The sequence below is a fragment of the Triturus cristatus genome, chromosome 8, assembly GCF_964204655.1.
Source record: "Triturus cristatus chromosome 8, aTriCri1.1, whole genome shotgun sequence".
In the NCBI taxonomy this organism is placed as follows: Eukaryota; Metazoa; Chordata; class Amphibia; order Caudata; family Salamandridae; genus Triturus; species Triturus cristatus.
The window spans coordinates 252,380,117-252,402,096 of record NC_140591.1 but is presented as its reverse complement, the minus strand read 5'-3'; the positions used below and the strand labels follow the sequence as shown (position 1 = coordinate 252,402,096).

Here is a 21,980-nt window from a genome sequence, read left to right as displayed (position 1 = left end):
TACCCCTTTAGCATTATCACACACATTCTGCCCTTTCATACCTGTGTTTCCAGAGTCTTCCATACTTGTATCTATGCTGGTATAATGGTCCCGCTTCTTCACAAGCTCAGCCTCAATTTGTTTGAGTTGTCGATCCCGAATTGCATTTTCAATGTCAGCAGTGAACTGGATCTGCTCTGCCAAACACAGTATCTAAACCGCACAATACAATAAATACAGTAGACATAAAACATATACGATTATTGATATCAGTTCTATCACTATTGTGACTACATTGCAGTATGTGCACATCACTTTTACATTAGGGATGACAACACAAAAAAAAAAGGAATGACCACACTAAGCAAATGCAACATTAGGCAACAAGCACTGTCAAAACCAATAGGTCTCGGCACTAACAAGGCCAAGCTACTGTTTTTAGCAATGCTTTCGGTTTTCATTGCAAATCACATTCGAACACACAAAAGCCGATGCACTGATAGCAATCTTGCAATTCCAAAATGGCACAAGATGCGTATGTAACGACTCAAGACATATGTGTGCGTGCTTAATAACGTATATGAGAGCTTGCATAGTGACGCATATGCAAGCGTGCATCATGAAGCATGCATGTGCATCGATTTTAAAAATGTAATTCAAAGCTTCGAAAAAATGCAAAAAGTGAGAAACTGCCCCCTAGCGCAAATAAATGTAAGTATGTAACTCAGTAACACTTTACAGGTGCCAAGACCTCGTAAAAAATAACAACATTAATAATATTTAATAATATATATCTCAAACTGGGAGCCAGGCGTGGAGATCAGAGAACTGGGAGGATAAGTAAAAAGACAGCCTGTTGGGGGAGGACATAGGCACAAGGGATGGAGAGAAGAAACTCATGAACTCCCATGGTGTGCCGACTGCAAAAGAAAAAAAAAGACCCCACTCAAGTCATCATTTTAAGGCCCCAATGTAAAACTGAAATACTGCAGTGCGGGATAAACACATGAATTGGGAGGAAAGCTTTAGAGTACCTGAGCCATGAGCAATTGAGATAAGACAGCACAGCCATCCAATCTTTGAGCAAAAGCGGACTCTAGGCCCATTCTAAGCAGGGCCAGCCTTGGGCAGGGGCGAGCTGGGCCCAGGCCCGGGCCACCTCTATTCTGAGGGGCGTAGCTGGGAGTTGCCTGACTTAATATCATGCAAACAGCAGTTTGTCCATCCCTCTTGGTCTCAATTGGGTCCCATTAAAGACTTTGCAATCAACCCTTAACATACCTCAGCATATTTGTTAGCACCTATCAGCCCCTGCCCTCCTTCCATCTTCCTCACACCTCCTGCCATCACACCGCAACGCCCTCCCCTCCCCACAACAAATGTTCTTTCTGCCCAAGGTGCTGTCCCGGTCAATCTGATTTAGGGCCGGCCCTGATTCTAAGTATATGTTCTGAATTGGGTGCAATAGGATGCCAACAACAGCAAAAGCGGTCTGCAGTCAAGACGTAAACAAGCATTGGCATAGCCAATAGGTTTTGCCTTTGGGATCTTATAAGTGTTTAGCAATGCAACAGTTGATGTTGTTGCACCAAGGATATTGTGCTGCATAACTAAATACTTATAAGGTCCCAAAGGCGAGACCTATTGGCTATGCTACTACCAGATACTTAAATGGTTAACTGGGTTCTAGCAAAACTCCTAAGAATTATTGAAACCTGAGACATAGCATGGCCTCTTGTGCTCTTTAGGTTAACCAAGTTATATGGCGTGAGACACTCCGGTACAAGCAAGAATAGGCTGGGCGAGACAGTCACACCTGACATGGGGTAGGTAAAAAAAAAAAACTCTGAATATGTAGTGTGAGACACCCATGTGTGACCGGAGACATATATATGAACAGCCTGACTGAGACACTTGCAATGGACTAGAGACATCCGAAGAGCCCTGCTGAGACACTCGCACTGTACATGGGACAGTCTGAATCTCCGATTCAAACATGGCAGACACACCAACAGGAGGAGTGGCAAAGCCCAGCATAGTTTCAATGTAACACACACACATGGCACGAGACAGCCTGGGACCCCCTGCATAGACAATGGGGGACACACCAACCAGAGGACAGCTGCAGAGCCCTGCATAAATTTGATGAGACACACACCCCTGACACGGATCAGCTTGAGGTCTCTAACAGAGTGGAGTGTGCCGCTATCAGAGCACAGTCATGAACAGGCCTCACAAAGAGACAGACTTCTCGATGAGGCCTCTCTCTCTACTCAGCAAGGTTCAGCCAGTGAGTCGCTGTGTCAGACCCGGGTCCCGCCAGCCTACCTGAATTTCGGGCACAGTGAATACTTCGGCGTCCGTGGCGCAGGCCACCAGGGTGCGGGTGTCGAAGTCCATGGTGCGGGCAGGCATCCCTCCTGTCCTCTGTAGGGGTTGAAGTGAGGGTAGCCGCGGGCGAGACCTGCCCAGTCACAGCCACTCCGGGCGTGCGGAGGTCGGAGCGTGCGGTAACTTCGGACGCAGGCCACTCTCTCCCAGTCCTGGCCGGCTGCACAGCCCACTCAGGTACCCGAAGATCTGTGTGAGGCAACTTCAGACGGGTGCCTGGAGATTGGTGCGGTAATTACAGACCTCAGCGTGGGGGTCGGTGTGCGAGAACTTCAGATGCAGCCACATGCACACAGCCCTGGCAGGGTGCACAGCTCTCCTCGGAGAATGGAGATCCGTGTGCAGTAACTTGAGATCGGTGTGTGGTAACTTGAGATCTGTGTGCGGTAATGTCAATCTCAGCCTGCGCACACACAGCGCCGGCTGGCTGCACAGTACCCTTCCCCTGCACGGTGCGCAACTTCAGACTGGTGTGGGGAGATCGGTGTGCGGTAACATCAGACTGGTGCGGGAGGTCGGTGTGCGTAGGTAGAGCAGCGTGCAGTAACTTCAGACGCACCTCGCACACAGCCCTGGACTGCTGCAGAGCCCCCTCCGCCCGCAGACCTCCCCCTTCCGCCGGCAGCCTCACCTGGTAACAGCACCTGGCCTCACCCGGCCGATGACGACAGCGCGGGCCCGGCGGACGCCAAATCCATTCTCCTGCGCCCGTTTATCTCCGGGCGCTGCAGCGGAACATGATTATGAGCTAAATTTGAACTGGGAGCGGATCGATGCATCCGTGCGCCCCGCCATGCCTGACACAGACATTCGCTGCTGGAATACAGGCACCCACTGCACACGGGTCTCGCTGACACCAAGGTCGCTTGTAGTTAAAGGATGCACATTGTGAGCCCGTTCAACGAAGCATATCTGAAGAGTGCACTTTTTTTATTGATATAGAGTGTCTAATGCTGTGCGTTCAGTCTGTTTACAACTTCTACGAGAATCGAGAGACATGGTCAACAAGCGCTGAAAGACCAGTGCGGCCCCGCGTCCGAGAAACTTAGCCGAGAGCAGGGACGCACAGCGTTTACCTTGCGGAAGCGAACGCTATAATTGCTAACAGATTGCGCCGCTCACTCTCGCAAGGGAATCGCCAAACCTGCACGCGTTACCATTGAAAGCAATACAATGCGTGCACGTTTTTGGCCTGAAAAACAAATCGATTTCAAGAGGTCTCCTCCTATGCAGCGCAGGTGCGCTCCGTAGGCGAGACCTAAAAAGAATGTTACATTGTCTCTCTTTGGTTAGGTTTCAGAAACTGGCCTAAAATAGTATTAAATCAAATTTACACATCATAACCTGGACATTGCCATCCTAAACATCTTTCAATACTGTCCGGTCGAAAAGCAGGAAGAACAGTGTTGTCTATATGTTTGTTCTGCATACAAATATATTGATTTTAATAACTAAAATAATTCCATTTATATTTAACTATTAAGGCTAGGCTTCACTGATTATTACACTTGCAACAGTTTAAACTATGTTTGATTAAGATATTAAGAAGACATAAAAAGCAGTTTATAAATGGATGTGTACAGGTGGCTTGTACGTAAAAGGTAACATAGAAGAGGCAGAAGACAAAAGCTGCACAGAAGGGTTGGCAAATGCACTTGTGCCACGTAATCGACAATCCGGTATACCATGAAACTGATCTGGTGTTAATTTTGCAGCTAATAAACTTCACTAATGATTGAAATAAATGCAAAACACTTGCAGGACAGTTGGCATATTAGAGAAAAGTACAAATGTCTGACTAATTCCATGGGAAAAGAAAGAAATGTTTAATTTGTGAACTTTCTAAAACTACAAAAGTGTGAGTTAAGCATACACATACTTTACAGAAATGTAGTGTTAGTAAAATAGGCAAAACAAACTAATGTACAGTAATATCATACAGGTAATGCATGCAGTGCACACATTATGCATGAGCAAGTTTATAACTTCAGTAGTGCATAAAGAACAGCCATTTACGTGTCGGGTGCCATATATTAAACATAAGGTTATGTCTTGCTCTAGAAGTCGGACTTTACGATCCTGAAGAAGCTCCCCGCATAATAAGTCGCTTTGATCCATATCTACAACATAGCAAATGGTAAGCTCCATTAAATGTTAGGCTTACATTTTTTGTTGCACATAAGGCATGTGTAGTGGGCTAGCCCACGTGTTTAGGAGACATAGTATATGTAGCCGAGATGTAGTTCATGTGGTTTATTAAGTCCATAGAAAGTATTTACAGCAAGCACCACCAGGAGCAGCCTGCTAGCTGCTCAGCCCATCTTCCAACTGACAACACTCACACACCAGGCACCCAAGCATTCCAATCATGTCAATCACACCAACATTCTACACGGAACACTCACACTGAGCAGCTAGGAACAAGGTGAAAGGGAACATTACAGCATAAAATGAGAATACTACAGCATGTTTCGGTTTTTCTACCTCACACTTGCCTGTCAGGCGACGGTACACTCACTTGATGTTACATAGACACCCTGATGGTCTCCTTCTAAGCAGGTCATTCTCTTCACATGGCCACATGGAAACTACACATATGAGACCTATTCAATCCATCAATGGTTTTTTTAGGCTGTATATATTTATATACTCTGTATGACACTTAAAAGTGTTTCCAACGTTTTTACTGTTACATAGACTGACAATGATCTAAACATGTGTCATGTTGACCCCCTGACTATGCGATTTTAAATCATGTTTTTTAAGTGTTTGTACACACCCTTGCCCAGTCCTGAAGAAGCCTAGAATAAAACAGGTTGAAATGTGTCAACGACATCTTAAGGAGCCTGCCGCACAATACCTCTAAAAAGCCACAGTTCGATTGGGAATCATTGCTCTAAATAATCAGAGACATTTGATACACAACTCTTTGAGCTGGTCTTATTCACTTGGACGGTCTACTTGTTGACAGTACTGAGCCGAGAATAATGGGAACGACCGCCAACTTCTTACTGCAATGTATTAACAAGGATTGTGAACTATTTTGAATAATATGATATTTCTGTAAAACGGTCTTTATTTGCACAAAAATGTTTGTCTATTTCTTTGTCATTCAACTTTTTCAGTTTTGATTAAGGCAAAATGAAAAAACATTGCTGCATCAATGTGTGCTGTGTATTTAAGTAAAGGCTTTTAAAATACCCTCACTCCTAACAATGAATATGTTACTTTTGGTATAATTGGATCCTTAAATGTATCCTCCTACAGTTATTTGCATTTTGCGTACTGCTGATGCGTAGCCTAGGCTCTAGAAGAGGATATGGGCTTAGCTCCATTTTACTTCAGTTCAATGTAACTCGGAGCAGCAAGATCAAGTCTTGTTTTTTCAAACTTCCAGAAAGGGTTTTAAAGGTTTTTCCACCAAAAAGATCACGTGCACTTCCTTGTGATCAAATGTACTAACATTAGGAATAGCGATGTATTAGTTGCCATTTGTGAACCGTAATTCGGTCGCAAAAACTAACTGCACACTACTGCGAATTGGTATTTGGAAGGGATGCCCCAAACACGCCCCTTCCAATTACCAATTCAGAACTGGGTTGCAAACGAAATTTGTGATTTAGTAACAAGTTACCCAAACATAATTTGGTGTTTGAGCATTTAAAAAAGCTATTTTGCAGTCGTGAATGACCCAACTCTGCAAATCGGGCCGTTGGCAACCTCAAAAAATCTTTGTACATCTGGCCGTAAGCGCCTTCTAAATTAATAGCCCACCTTTCGAGCCTATCCACAAAGCTTTATTGCAGCATTCATCTTGGAAAATGGCCTTTCTGGTTGCCATTACAACTGCATAAGTGATCTGCAAACTCTAACAGCTATTGAGGCTTATACCGTTTTCTATTCCAATAAAGTAGTGATGAGAACTCATCCCTCTTTTCTACCCATGGTGGTTTGAGAGTTTCATATCAGTTAGGCTATTACCCTTCCTGTATTCTTCAGCAATTAATTTACACTGGTTGAATGTTTGGTCACTCTCTAGATTTCAATAGGGTTTCAGTTTGTTATCTAGATTAGACTAAGTCAATAAGAAAGTCTAACAAGCTCATTGTTTATTGTGGATATATATGTATAGGACTAGCAACCTGAAAATGGTTGATTTCTCATTGGATTGTTTTACATTTCTTATAGTGATCAATTGGGCTATAACATTCTGCCAGTAGGACCCAAAGCCAATTCCACCAAACTGAAAACAGCCACCCGACCCTGCATAAGACACATTCCCCTTGAATAGATTTGTCAAGTAGCACATACATTTGATTCAGAGATGAGAGCTGTCTCTACCGTTGGTCAAGCCTCCCTTAAAAAATCTTTTTCTTAACGTTCAGTAAAGAGCTCTTTATGTGGCCTTCATGGAGAAGAGCCTCAGAATTGTACAGATATGCTAGCTAGTCTATACTAAATTTTGTGAATTTTAATGAAGTTTCTGCTACTTACTTGCAGTCCTCGTTCTGTTTCGTAGTGATCTTCTAAATTAATAACCAAACCCTCCCACCTTCCTGGTATCTGTCTCAGCCACGTGGCCAGAGACACTGACTTTGGTGCTTTTTCTATCTCTACTAATGTAATGTCTATCAGGCGTCCTCTTACCTTCATGTTGCAAATAGTTAAGCAGCAGTTTAGTATTAGGGTGCTGCTATGTACTTTTGAATGTCATTTTAATTGGATTAGAATAAATTTAATGCAAATCTTGACCTTGATACGCTTTTTAAACAGTGCACTATAGCATTCTAGTCTTAGTCAATAAAATGTGGGCTAGGTGTTCTGGGTTCTTCGCATGCACCGGGGAATTATTCTAACATTTACAACTATGAATGAAGATTCTACAATGCCGAACCCCATCTATCTCATGTTTCAACGTCAATCTCACATTTGCTTTCTCATGTCAAAATATTCATGCTCTCTTTGATCATGAACTATCAATTTATTTTGACGCGCAATGTTTGCAACTGCCCCACAAAGCGATCTTTCAAATAAACTATAGGAAAATGTCTAGTTTTGTGTGGTAACCTCATTTGTTTGCTAGATTTTATTGCTGGTCTTTGGACTCTGCACACTGTGGCACTGCAGTCCAGTGCACAGTGTATGTGCTCTGAACCCCTAAAACTTATCAAATTGGTATAAATCAAATTGGCCTAATGAACGAGTTACTTACCTTCGGTAACAATGTATCTGGTAGAGACACAGTCTAGCCGCAGATTCCTTATCTTAGAATATCCCCAGGCATCAGACTGGATCCGGAAAAAATCTTCAGCAGTACGTCTGCGTGCCGGGAGACGGCATCGCATGGCTCTGTCCTGACGTCGTCCACGGATATGATGTCAATGGAGCCATATAAGTCCCTCCTGGCGCGCTGACGTCAGTTTTCTGCTGTGAAACTTTTCCGTGCCACAACGCGGAACATTTTTTTAAACTGTGAGAGTGTGAGAATAGTATGCCTAAAAAGATCAAAATCGTTAAAACAATGACAATAAACAACAGAAAAGGTGAAAAACAACACCATGCATGACAGTGAAAAAGCACTTCCTACTGTAAGGGAATTAAGGGAGAGAGCAGAGTATCCGCTCTTAGAAACAGCCTCGCAGAAGCGGAGAACGATGCCCTCCCATGAGGCAAAACGGCATTGGAAATGAATGCCACGGTAAACGATAGGCAGTCTGCAATCACAGGATTTAACTGTAAGGGGCAACAAAACATGACCAATGGCAATAGACCACATTTCTGCACCAACAGAGAATGTGCAATCATACACTGTATAAAGGACCTATTGACCGTAACATGGGCAAATAGACCCCCATCAGTTGACTTCAGCATTGTCAAAGAGACCCCAAGTAATGGATAAAAAATAGATGAGGGTGGAAGGGAGGGAAAAAGAACATGATTAATCCCCACACTGGAAGAACCTGGGTGTAGGAACGTGAAGGATATAGGAACCCACCACCCAATATGAGAATGGGTGGAAAAGCAACAGATAAATACAGAATGAGCCATTCTGGCCCGGAGGGAGGTGAAGCAGACCACCCCACAGGAAGACAAAGGCCAACTATAAGGAGGCAAGTGGGTAGAACCCAACCTGAAAAGGTCCTCGCAGAACAAAGAGGATGGGTGGGCGTTAAAAAATCTGCGGCTAGACTGTGTCTCTACCAAATACATTGTTACCGAAGGTAAGTAACTCGTTTATCTGATAGAGACATCTAGCCGCAAATTCCTTAACTTAGAATAGATACCAAAGCCATACCCCATTGGAGGAGGGTCTGCGACTGAAAAACCACCAAGTTCCAAAGAGAACTAAACTGTCAAGAACATCGACTAAACACGGTTGGGACAGCAAATGCCAGAGCGGCTGACACCAGTCCAATGAAGCTCTGTAAGGGAGCTATAAGAAGGAGAGGCTATTTGCATAGCCCCGGGGAGGTGGTGGTCCCCGGGGCCAGGAGTACGCAACGGACCCCTGTATTTTAATATTTAATGCCCTGTTGAGGTGGTGGTCCCTGGGGCAGTGTGGGGAGGGGCAGGAGCCCCCCACACACTTTTTTTTAAAAAATTCGGCCCCGGGGAGGTGGCGGTCCCTGGGGCAGTGTGGGGGGGTTGGGACCCCCCAAGCATTTATAAACAAAGCCCGGGGAGGTGGCGGTCCCTGGGGCTGTGAGGGGGGCCACGTGCCCCCTGCATTCAAATTAATAAGCCCTGGGGAGGTGGCAGTCCCCAGAGCTGCAAGGGCCCCCGCGGGCCCCCGCAAATTAATCACTGATTGCCCCCGGGACCTGGCCCACCCGTGGGCTTTGTGAAAACGAAGCGCGGGAGCATGCGTTTCATTGTTTTTTGTTTATTTTCTCAGCAGGATTCGCGACCCCAGCGCATATTCTGCAGTTTAAAAAAAAAATGTTTTTGGGGGCCCTGGGGGTCCTTGTGGGACCCCCTGAGCAGGCCTAGGGGGTCAGGGTGTTTCTACCCTGCCACCCTTTTCTTCATTTTCATCTTCTTTTGTTCTGATTTCTTGTGACTCGAGTCACAAGATGGCTGCCAACACATTCTGGTTTGGAGTGTTAGCAGGCAATCAGAGTGTAGCTCGTGCTCGGGGGGGTTAGCGAACCCTCCTCGGTGCTCAGATATCGATATTTTTCTTTTTTAAATTTCTCAGGAACTACTGAACAGATTTACACCATTTAGAAAAAAGGGCGCACTCTAAACCAAGACCTACCTTTTTGCCAAATTTGGTGTAAATCTGTTCAGCAGGTTGGGCTTTAGCCTGAAATAAAGTTTCCTATGGAAAAGAACATGGAGAAAACGCGCTTTGGGACCCCCCCGTTTTCTCGGCCCCCGCTTGACGGATCACCCCGAAACTTTCAACACACAAACTGAGCGGTCCGGCCCTATTTTTGGGATAATTTCACAAAGATTCGTCAAATGGTGCTAGATATTGGCAAATCAAAAAACGCTTTTCCTAAGGAAACTAGGTTCTAACTATGACTACCTACTGGCGACTGCCAGTAGGTGCTATATTTAGATATATATTCACTGAAAAAACCATAGGTTTCAGGGACGTTATAGTTAGTTGCACATTTCACTCGTACAAAACCATCGAAATTTGTCCGTTAAAGTTAATTGAGCTAACTATAACTCACGCCCCCGCAATGCACTGCTGATGACGTCACATATTACATCTTTCATGACATGGTCAGTGACATCACTGATGACATTTCTGATGACATCTCAAATGACATCACTGATGACATCACTGATGACATCATCCAGTGACTGTGTGTTTCTGTAAAGTTTAAATATGTTTTATAAATATATTGGCCAAGGTATATTGAAGAATGAGTATGTATATAAGTGTGTGGATGGAAGATTTAGTAGGTGCGTGACTGACTGTGTAAGTGAGTGATTAAATGTGTCTTACTGAATTCATGGGTTAGTGACTAAACTGTGTGAGTGTATGTATCAGTCTGTCTATTGATGTAAGCTGCTGCATTGGTGATGAGTAGCTACATGAGTGTCTATATGGGTTATTGATTGGTTGCCTGGGTATTTGTAAGGGCGCCTGAGTGTGTGTATGGGTGGGTGGGAGGAGTGTGACTTTGTGCATAGATGTGTGAGTTCTTTATTCACTGGGTGTATGGGTTCAAGACTGCATGTGAAAACAGATGTATGGATGGGTGAGTGTGTGTATGGGTGTGTTGGTGAGAGAATGGATATCTCAGTGCTACATATCCAAGTAACTACATATGTAAAACGCAGTGCATGAGAGAGTTGGAGTATATAAATGACTATACGTGAGAGTCAGTGATTGTGAGAGTGCCGTATGGATGAGTGTGTACTTGTATCAGTGATTGTATAAGAGAGTAAGTATATGTTAGTATCACTATGAATAAGTGAGGTTGTGTGTGTATAAAAGTATAGCTGAGTAAACAGAAGTGTGATTGATTCTTTGCATGACTGACTAGATGTGTGAGTAACTCTGGATGAGTGGCGGTGTGTGAGTGTTTGTATAGGTGTATGAATGCCTATAATAGTGTTGTATTGATGAGTCACTGCATGTATGAGAGACTGTATGTGTGAATGAGTGGATGTGTGTGTAGACTGCGGGCCCGAATCACAGAACGAACTTAAGACAAAATCCTAAACTTACTACCGTTTTGGTAGTCACAAAAGGCACTTACACATTACGGTATTCACTGAAGTTAGTAGTCCTAACTTTACTACTTCTAAACTAAGAAAAATCCTAACTTTAAGACTTTCGGTATTCACAGAAGGTATTTAGGAGTCCTGAAGTTAGGACTCCTAACTTCTGTGAATACCGTAAGGAGTAAGTGCCTTCTGTGAATACCAAAATGAGCAAGCGCCTTCTGTGAATACCAAAATGGTAGTAAGTTGTGGATTTTGTCTTAAGTTAGTTCTGTGAATCGGGCCCCTAGGAATCAGTGCGTGTGTACGTAGTAACTGGTATTGGTGTCTCTATTGTTTCGAAAATGGTAGTCTGTATTTTAGAGTGGGTATATCAAAGGTTTTATTAAGGTATGAGGAGGTGCATCAGATTTTCATGTGGATGATGTCATTAGTGATGTTATTTGAGATGTCATCAGTGATGTCATCAGTGATGTCACTGGCCATGTCATGAATGATGTAATATGTAACGTCATCAGCAGTGCAATGCGGGGGCGTGAGTTATAGTCAGCTCAACTAACTAAAACGCCGAATTTCTATGGTTTTATATGAGTGAAATGTGCAACTAACTATAACGTCCCTGAAACCTATGGTTTTTTCAGTGAATTTCTAAGGTTTTTTTAAATGCTAATTTGTAACTATAACGTCCCTGAAACCTATGGTTTTTTTAGTGAATTTCAAACGTTTTTTAAATGATAATTTGTAACTATAACGTCCCTGAAACCTATGTTTTTTTAATTGAATTTCAAAGGTTTTTTAAATGCTAATTTCTAATTATAATGTTCATTAAACCTATAGTTTTTTCAGTGATTTTAAATTATCATTCCATTCTCAACCTGGTGAAAACAGCTGATATCGCCAGTTTTCCAGCAATAGCTTCTGCAAAAAAAAATCGCCACAAATGAGAGCAACAACTAACGCTAATAATAATAATAAAACAAGCAATAAGCTGCGTTAGCAGTAGGAATGTAACATCTGCCTTTTACTGGTGTAAAGTAGGACGACTACCTACAGTGTGAAAGGGAGCCCGGCCCAGAATCACATCTGAAGACCAACTCATGTCATAGAGCTACTGATCATGCACCTCCCACACCCAAGTAGGCCACAAAACCCACTGCCACCACCCTCAGGACCTCCCCTACGGACCAGCCACCCCCCCCTACTACCACCGAGGCAGCACACAACAGGACAGCAAAACTTCCAAAAACAGCATGGCTCCTCAGCCACACAATAGCTGAATGTTGGGAGATGTGACAACCAAACATGTGTGAACGACGTAAGTCACCCACCAATAATAATGCACACAATACCAAGTGTAGCGGTGATGTGCTAGACAGACCACACTATACAGAGCACAAACCTCTCCATGTGTACATATACTGCTGGTGCTTGTAGTGTTGTGGACAGTGGATGCAACCATGTTACCTCAGACAGTGGGGAAGATCTCGGTCATGAACCTGTGTCGTCGTCCCCTGTAAGCGGAAGCGCAGTGGGCTGGTCCAACATACGCCACTCCAGCGTAGAAGTGTGAATAAATAGGCCGGGGCTCTGGGCGTGGTTCACTTGTGTGAAGGCCAACGCGACTGCCAGAGAGGCGGGCCAAAACCTGCCACGTGGCTGCCGCCATGACAGCGGGCCTCCTCGACACAAGCTCCCTGAAACACAGCGGCACAGCACCGCAGAGTTACGTCTGTACACACTACTGCCTTCGATCTACATGGCGGACAGCAGGACTCACAATTCAGATGGAGTCGCGATTGCAGATGACGCAGTCCAGTAGGCAAAACAAATTGCTCCCAGTGCGGCCCGCCCGGATCACGCATCATCGCAGGGTGCATACACGCTGAGCGTCAGAGGTACCACTAACTCAGTGCACCACAAGTCATCGCCACGTGGCCTTACTGAGGCAGAATTCATTAGACAAAAGACATTAATACCAGTGCGGCTCGCCCGGACCACGCATCATCGCTGGGTGCGCACACGCTGAGTGCCTCAGGTGCCACTAACTCTGTGCACCACAAGTCACCGCCACGTGGCCTTACAGAGGCAGAAATCATTAGACATTGCTACCAGTGCTGCCCGCCTGAGCCACGCATCATCGCTGGGTGCGCACACACTGGTTGCTTCAGGTGCCACTAACTCACTGCACCACAAATCATCGCCACGTAGCCTTATTAAGGCAAAATTCATTAGACAAAATACATTGCTACCAGTCCGGACCACTTATCATCGCAGGCTCCGCACATGCTGGTTGCTTCAGGTGCCACTAACTGAATGCACCACTTATCATCGCTGGCACGCCGAATTGCCAATAACTGTGCAGCTCAACTGAACGCCACGTGGCTGTGGGCCCTTGCTGACCGCTGCCTCTAGCCTACACTGCAGTCAGCAGGGCTCACAATTAAAATTGAGTCTTTATTCATTAATTACAGTGTCCAGTAGGCAACTAACTACAACGTCTTCGAAACCTAAATAATATCTTTTTAGTATCCTTGCTTCAAGAACTTATTTGATATCAATTATAGCTTTAGTACAATCACCAAATTCATCTTGCAAGTCCATAGGAACACTGAATGGCAGTCTACACTGCGGCCACCAGAGCTCACAGTTCGAATTCAGTCTTGATTCATTTATTTCAGAGTCCAGTAGGCAACTAACTATAACGTCCTTGAAACCTACACAGTGACAATGTATTCCAGCTCACAATTTACATTGAGACATGATTTATTAATTGTAGACAGAATTGTACTCTATGTCCTCGGATTTTGTCAAGAGGAAGTGACAAAAAGCATTCCTCAATATCTGTGCTGACTACTGCCTTCCATCTACATTGCGGACTGCAGGGCTCACAATTCACATTGAGTCGCAATTGCAGATGACGCAGTCCAGTAGGCAAGAGACATTGCTCCCAGTGCGGCCCACCCGGACCACGCATCATCACTGGCTGCGCACAGGCTGAATGCTTCTAATGCCCCTATCTCAGTGCAGCACACCTCATGGACCCTTTATGATACAATATTTTGTGTATAATTTCACACCTGGTGCCCCTACCTCAGTGTACTACAAGTCATGGACCCTTTACGATAGAATATTTTGTGTAATATTTCACATCTGGTGCCCCTACGTTAGTGCAGCACAAATCATTGACCGTTTATGATTGAATCTCTGTGTCTGATCCAATGATTACTGTTGTACTTGTTGCCAGCATCAACCATTCCCGGAGGGCTGGCTTACACTCAACCCACACGCATCAAGCACAGATGTCACTGGACATGTGACCCTGGTAATAAAAAGGAGTCGAGCGCACGTGCCCGTACCCAGTTCCACTATCTATCTGTGTGCGTGTGTTCATTATGTATGCAACATGCTGCCCCTGGGCCCTACCACATTACATTGTGATCTGGACAGCATATGCAACCAACTTACCGTTGACAGTTGGAGAAAACTTTGGTTATGTAACTTTGTCTCGGTCATTGTACAAGTACGTACATAGAGACCGGATGATTAGAGTACTGCAAGGAGAGTGTATAGTGAATTTATAAGGGCGTGGGGATTGGCAGAGTGATTGTATAAGTACATATGTTGGCGCAGCCTAACTCCGACAACAAGCTGGTCTCTAATTGGCTGCCCTCAATGTCCCAAAAACTGAAATTTGGACTTTGCATGGCCCTGTATTGCTACAGCTGCAATACTCCACTGAATGTGAAATAAACATTCACATCCACACCGATGTGTCATGTCTGCCATCTTTTTTGTGTGGAACTATGGATGAATGTAGGGTCAGTGATTCCCCGTACCTTCCATGTTGGCCATGTTGTGGAACTAGGCTCACAAAATGACACATTGACGCTTACGACCCGGTTGACGGCAGCATTACAAGAACACCCGCATGGCTCACTGGATTCCTCATACAGCTCACGATTGAGCCATGCCAATAGCTCCAGAGTCATTCTTCACAGCCTCACGCAGGACTGGCATACGCCAGGCCAGCCCACTCTGCTAACGTTTACAGGAACGGACAACAACGCAACATGGCCCAGATTTTCATTGTAGTGATCTGCTGGTCACAGGTCTAGTTGTCATTATGCCACAGCCACTCCCTCATGGCTGGTATACACCCACACCACACCCATCCAGCACAGGTGTCACAGGACACGTGACCCTAACAATAAATAAGACCGGCACACGTGCTCAACGCCATTTTAGAGTTGCTCCCACCGCATGCACTGTGATGGTCCGTCCCAGTGGTCCAGACACCTCATGTAGGCCTGAGCCATCGAACAGGGGGGCCTAACGCCTGGTCACTGAGTTAGTGGCACCGCAAGGACTGAGCGGGTGTTCAACCTGCGGTGATGATAGGTGCACTAGTATGTCCTCTGCCATGGAAAAATCAAGACGCAGCTCCAAATGTAAAACTTGTAGGCTTGCGGAGCACGGCTGCACGATGTGGAGGGTGCCCTCTCCACGAAAAGGTGAGAAGTGGGGCCTGGGTGCGCAGCGGGGGGGGCAAATACAGCTGGGCGGCGGGAGTGGATGGGGTGCAGCAGCCTGGGTGCGCAGCTGCGGCACAACGATTTAGACGTACGCAGTCGTATATACTCTGCCAGTACTAATTCTGTACTATGTTTCAGATGTGGGAGCTTGAGGGCTCCACTAGGTCCCGGCACGTGGTTGGAGACACAGCGGTGGCAAAAATGTGAGCTGTGAGGTTTTTGTCCACAGTATGGGCATTCACTGTCTCTCTTCATCTCTTCCTTTCTCTCCTTCACACTCTTACTCTCTCTCTTACTCTCACACCGTTTCTCTCTTTCTCTCTCTCTCTTTCTCACACTCTCTCTCTTCCTCTCTCTCACTCTTTCTCTCTGCCTTCCTCTCACTCTTTCTTTCTTTTTCTCTCTCTCTTCCTCTCACTGTTTCTCTCTTTCTCTCTGTATTCCTCTCACTCTTTCTTTCTTTCTCTCTCTATCTCTCTTTCTCTCTCCTTTGATGGACGCATGACGCACAATCTTATCTTGCTTTTTGTCTAGCAGGCCTGCGATGATGCGTGGCCATCCTGTAATCAACACTCAAACTGAATTGTGAGCTCCGCTGCACCGCGTGTACACAATGGGTGAGGAGGTTTCTTTGCCACGTGGTGGACCTTCTTCGACACAAGCCGGTGGCAGAAAGGTGAGCTGTGAGGATTTTCTCCACAGTGTCAACACTCCTTTTCCCTCTCCATCTCTTCGTTTCTGTCACTCACACTCTTTCTCTCTCTCTCTCTCTCTCTCTCTCTCTCTCTCTCTCTCTCTCTCTCTCTCTATCTCTCTCTCTCTTTCTCTCTCACTATCTCTTCATTTCTCTCTGTCCAACTCTTTCTCTCTCTCTTCCTTTCTCTCACTCTTTCTCTCTCTCTCTTCCTCTCTCTTTGTCTCTCACTCTTTCTCTGTCTTCCTCTCACTCTTTCTTTCTTTTTCTCTCTCTCTTCCTCTTCCTCTCACTCCCACTGTTTCTCTCTTTCTCTCTGTCTTCCTCTCACTCTCGCTTTCGATCTTCTTTGATGGACGCATGATGCACAATCATATCTTGTTTTTTATCTAACAGGCTGTGATTCACGAATCGAAGTCCCCCTCCAACACAGCTGAACATGCGTTCAACCTGCGGTGATGAATGGCCATCCTGACAACACCTCTGAAAGTTGCTTCGACACGTTGTACACCTTCTTACACACACGCCGATGGTGGAAGGTGAGCAGAGAGGCTTCTTTCTGCAGCAGCGGGCAGTCACCTCTGGGCGGTGGGAGTGGATAGTGTGCAGCAGCCTGGGTGCACAAGAGCTCACAGACACCTCTGAGCAGTGGGAGTGGATGGGCTGCAGCAGCCTGAGTGCATATTGCCAAAATAGATAATTAGTCATATGTAGTTGTATGTACTCTGCAATTACTAATTCTATATTATCTTTCAGATGACTAAACTTGAGGGTGCACTATGTCCCGGCACGTGGTTGGAGACACACCGGTGGCACAAAGAAGAGCTGAGAAGATTTTCTCCAGTGTCAACACTCCCTCTCCATCTCTTCCTTTCTCTCACACTTTCTCTCGTTCTCTGTCTTTTCGTCTCTCTCATTCTTTCTTTCTCTCTCTTCCTCTCTCTCTCTCTTTCTCTTTTCCTCTCTCTCACACTGTTTCTCTCTCTCTTTTCCTTGTATCTTACTCTTTTTCTCTTTTTATCTCTCACTCTTTCTCTCTTTCTCTGTCTTCCTCTCACTCTCACTCTCTCTCTTTCTCTGTCTTCCTCTCTCTCACTCTTTCTCTCCTCTCACTCTTTCTGTCGCTCTTCCTCTCTCTCACACTGTTTCTCTCTTTCTCTCCTCCTTGTACCTCACTCTTTCTCTCTCTCACTCTTTCTTTCTTTGTCTTCCTCTCTCTCTCTCTTTCTTTGTTTCTCTCTCTCTCCCTCACTCTTTCTCTTTCTCCTTTGCTGGACGCATGACGCCCCATCTTATCTTTCTTTTTGTCTTGCAGGCTGTGATTCACAAATGGTCCAGCGATGACGCGACATGGTTGTACATATTTTTATTTGTTGTTGTTTAGTTTTATTAAAATGTTTTATATGTAAATCCATACATGACTAAGATTCTTATTTGTCCAACCTAACGTGACTGTCACATTTGTTTGTGGGGGGATGGGGTGAGGGGGGGTGGTGGACAAGGCGCTCCTGCTAGGGGATGTCAGAGCAGTGTTGAGTGTCTGACCTGCATGATCGTTGTCTCCATTGCATCTGTTCTCAGAGATTTACGAGCGGGCGGGCTGGTTCGTAGATGAAGAGCTGCGAGCCGATTAGCAGGCTCATAGAGGGAGAACCGCGGCCCGTCAGTTCGCAGAGGGAGAGCTGTGGGCCAGCTTGCAGAGGAACACCTGAGGGTCAACTGGTATAGGGAAAGGTGTGGGCCGTCGGCTTCCAAAGGGATAGCTGAGGAACAGTAATGTGGGGAGAGGGAGCGTGAACGGGGTATCTCGCAGAGAGAGACCTGCGGTATATTTCCAGTCTTGGCTTCACAGATACAACTGCGGGCCCGAGAACTCGCACCCGAAGAGCTGTGAGCGGACAAGTGGTTCGCAGAGGGAGACTTGCGGGCCCAAGAATGTTGTTGGAGGTATGCTGTTGATGGGGGAAAAGGGGGCTTTACCTGCTGATGTAGGGAGATGCAGCGTGAAAGAGGTATCTCGTACAGACAGAGCTCCGGTATATTAAATTGCCCCTGGGACCTTTCTTTTATATTTTCACTCGATGCGAGGCACAAGATGGCTGCTAAGACTTCCTGGTTTGAAGTGTTAGCAGCCAATCAGAGGCAAGCTCGTGCTCGGAAGTTAGGCACCGTAATGATATATATATATATCTTTTTTTTCTTTAATAGCTCAAAAACTACGGAACGGATTTACACCATTTCAACAAAAGCACACTTTCTGGACCAAGACCTTTCTCCCTGCCAAATTTGGTGTAATTCCGTTCAGCAGTTTGACCTATAGCCTTGTCTAACGTTTCCTATGGAAAATGCATTGCGAAAACACTTTTTTGGACACCCCTTTTTTCTCAGCACCCACCTTGACCAATCACCCTGTAATATATCTTCGCAGCTGGATGTCTCCGGTCGTGAGTGCAAATATCTCGCAATGAACTTGCTTTCAATCAACAACCAACCTTGTACGTCCTCAATACACCCCTAAACTTACAAGATACAAGCTGATGGAAAAAGAGAACATTTCTGGAAAATTTAGTAAAGATTCGTCAAACGACGCCAAAGTTATAAGCACATGGAGGGCTTCAGGAGGGGGGACGCGCAACCCCCGTCCCAACATGAGAGAAGCCTCGGGTCTGCGGGGACCCCAGTGGGTCCCCACTATTATTATTATTTAAGAAATGCCCCCGGGACCTAGCCCATCTCGGGGTCTCATTATAATAAAACGCGGGAACCCGTGACCCCAGCGCGAATTCCGCCAATATTTTTTTTAAAAAATTTTTTTAAATGCTTTCTTTGGCCCTGAGGCTCCTTCTAGGACCCCCTGAGCAGGCCTAGCGGGTCAGGGTGTTTCTACCCTGCCCCCTTCTCTTGTTATATAACTTTGTTTCTCTGTTTTCTGGTGACTCACTTCTACCGAGTCACAAGATGGCTGCCAAAACTTCCTGGTTTGGAGTGTTGAAAGCCAATCACAGTGAAGCTCGTGCACGGGACTTAGGCTCTGCCCAGATATCGAAACTTTTATTTTTCTAATTTCTCAGCAACTAATGAACGTATTTACACCATTTAATAAAAAGGTCGCTTTCTAATCCAAGCACTACCTTTCTGCCAAATTTGGGTAATTCTGTTCAGTAGTTTCGGCTCTAGCCTTGCACAAAGTTTCCTATAGGAAATTGATTTTTTGACTCTTATTCTTTGAATTTCTCAAAAACTACTGAACGGATTTACACCATTTAAAAAAAGGTCGCTTTCTGAACCAAGCTTACCTTTCTGCCAAATTAGGGGTAATTCCGTTCAGCAGTTCGGGCTGTAGCTAGTCGCAAAATTTCCTATGGAAATTAACATGGGGAAAACGCATTTTGGGACCCCCTTTTTTCTCAGCCCACCCGCTTGACGAATCACCCCCAAACTTTCAGGATAGGAGCTGACCTGGATAGACTTTTTTGGGGGAGAATTTCATGACGCCAAAGTTATTAGCAAATCAAAATATGCTTTTCCAGGAGGAGCCTAGCGCGCAACCAAGATGGACGCGTAGGCACCGGGCTCCCGAGGGCCTCCGCAACCCCTCACGTCTATCCTGAATAAATCCTGACTCTATCGACGGGCTTCTACAGGCGAACATAAGCGGAGGTGAAAGCCGTTGTCCAAATTTAAATCGGACTTCAGGAACCGGGATAGCGTTGGCTTCAAGTTGGCGGCCTACTCCTGGCCTTGCCCCGGTCTCGAATTGGCGTGGTGCCCGGGCAGAAAGTGAACAACAACGGCATGCAGGACCTGGGCTGGTGTGTACCCCGCACTTTCACTTTCGGTTTCGGGTCTCCTCGCTGAAACTGGCTGAGAGACCCTGACTTGTCAACGACACGTCGATAGTGGGAAGATTGGGAATCCTGACTGGCTCTTGGACACTAGCCTGGCCTGCACTTCGTGATCGCTGAGGCACATCAGATCGGCTGTCCAGAGATTACTAATCGTGTTGGTGGACGACAACCTTGGTGGCCCTCAGACAATGGCAGCTAGATTGGACGAAGATAAACAAAAATCCAGGATGACTAGGCGGGGAGGTTATACCCAAGCAAATAACATGGACCGCTATGCTCAGTCAAAAGGATCCCCTTGTGGACTGCATAAGTCACCGGAGAGATCCAAAGAGGACCCGGGATCATCCACGGAATTACCATTGCAGGATGTCATGGGTGCCATCGACGAGATGAAAGCTGCGGTTAGTCAGCAATTCGACACCTTGGCCCATAAATTGGATACGGTTTTGATCGACGTTAATCTAGTCAGAGCGGACCTTTCAAAAACGAATGAAAAGGTCAAATCCTTGGATCTGAAAACGCCGAGCCTGACAACAGAAGTGTCCGACCTGCAAACCGAGGTCCGTAACCAGCGGACATCCCATGATTTATTTGTCCGTCGGCTGGAGGACTTTGAAAGTAGGGCTCGGCGGAATAATGTGCGCATAATAGGGGTGCCGGAGAAATCGGAGGTTCCGGCGGCCGACCTCTTCGTGGAAGACCTCGTGATCAACCATCTTGCACCCAAAGGGTTGAGTACATTTTTTGCGGTCGAGCGGGCCCATAAAGTTCCAGGTGGTAAGCCGAAAGCGGGCGCTCCCCCACGGCCTATTATTGGCAGAATTTTCAATTTCAGGGACAGAGACGCTATCCTGCAGGCCTCGAGGGTGAGTGGGCCGAGAACACTAATATAAGTTTCTACCCGGACTTCACACAATCGGTCCAAAAGCAGAGACAGGGATTCATGGGTGTTAAACGGCGCCTGAGGGACATGGAGCTGAAATATGCGATGCTCTTTCCGGCCAGGTTGCGTGTTGAGTTTGAGGATCGGTCACATTTCTTCGATCGGCCGGAGGTGGTCGGAGATTGGCTTGATACTTTGCCCCAGCGACGCAGTCGAGAGGACCAGACTGAGGAGAACGGAGGGGGCTCGGCGGGGCAGGAGGCTCCCGGTGACTGAACATTGCGATGACACTTCAATACCTTGGTTCGATGTTTCTATTTAGTGCCTTATTCTTACATGCCCGGGGGTTGTGGGGTGCTTAGTGAGGCTCTTTCCTCCTCTGGTTTTTTTTCTCGTAGATTAGTCAATGGTAGGGCGACAGGCACACTGCAAGTTGGGGGGACTACATGGGCTCACGCAGGGGTGCAGGGAGGGGGGAGTTGTAACGGGAATGTTGGTGGGGAGGAGGGAGATTGGGGAATGTTTGAATGTTTTACAAGGCAACGTGACGCTATATAACTGGTGGTTGGGGTCGTGTTCTCTGGGGGGAGGGGGTTGTGCACGAGGCTGGGATGGGGGGTAGGGGATTGAGAGTACTCTCATGGAATGTGAATGGATTGGGGGACAGGATTAAACGTGGGGTTGTGCTGCAGTTTTTGAACCGGCTCTCGCCAGACATTGTCTTTCTGTAGCAAACACATTTAATTGGGAATTCTTGCCATGCTATGAATAGGCGGGGATATCGTCTCGCTGCTCACTCTGGTTTCACTTCTGGCTCGAGGGGGGTGGGCATCTTGGTTAGAGCCTCTTTCCCGCTGGAGGTGGACGATATAATCCATGATGACAGAGGGCGGTATGCTGCACTTGTGGGACGGTGGGAGGGTAGAACTGTCTCGCTGGTTTCTGTGTATGTCCCACCAGGATTGCAG

General features: G+C 46.1%; 1 protein-coding gene across 1 annotated transcript in view; it reads right to left on the bottom strand.

The window, feature by feature from the left end:
- DYNC2H1 (dynein cytoplasmic 2 heavy chain 1) overlaps positions 1–21,980 on the bottom strand; it is a 1,714,832-nt gene that overhangs the window by 1,209,044 nt on the left and 483,808 nt on the right. Inside the window, exon 31 of the mRNA XM_085621461.1 lies at positions 42–192. Coding sequence (XP_085477587.1) covers positions 42–192 — 151 coding nt within the window. The remainder of the gene's footprint in view (positions 1–41; positions 193–21,980) is intronic.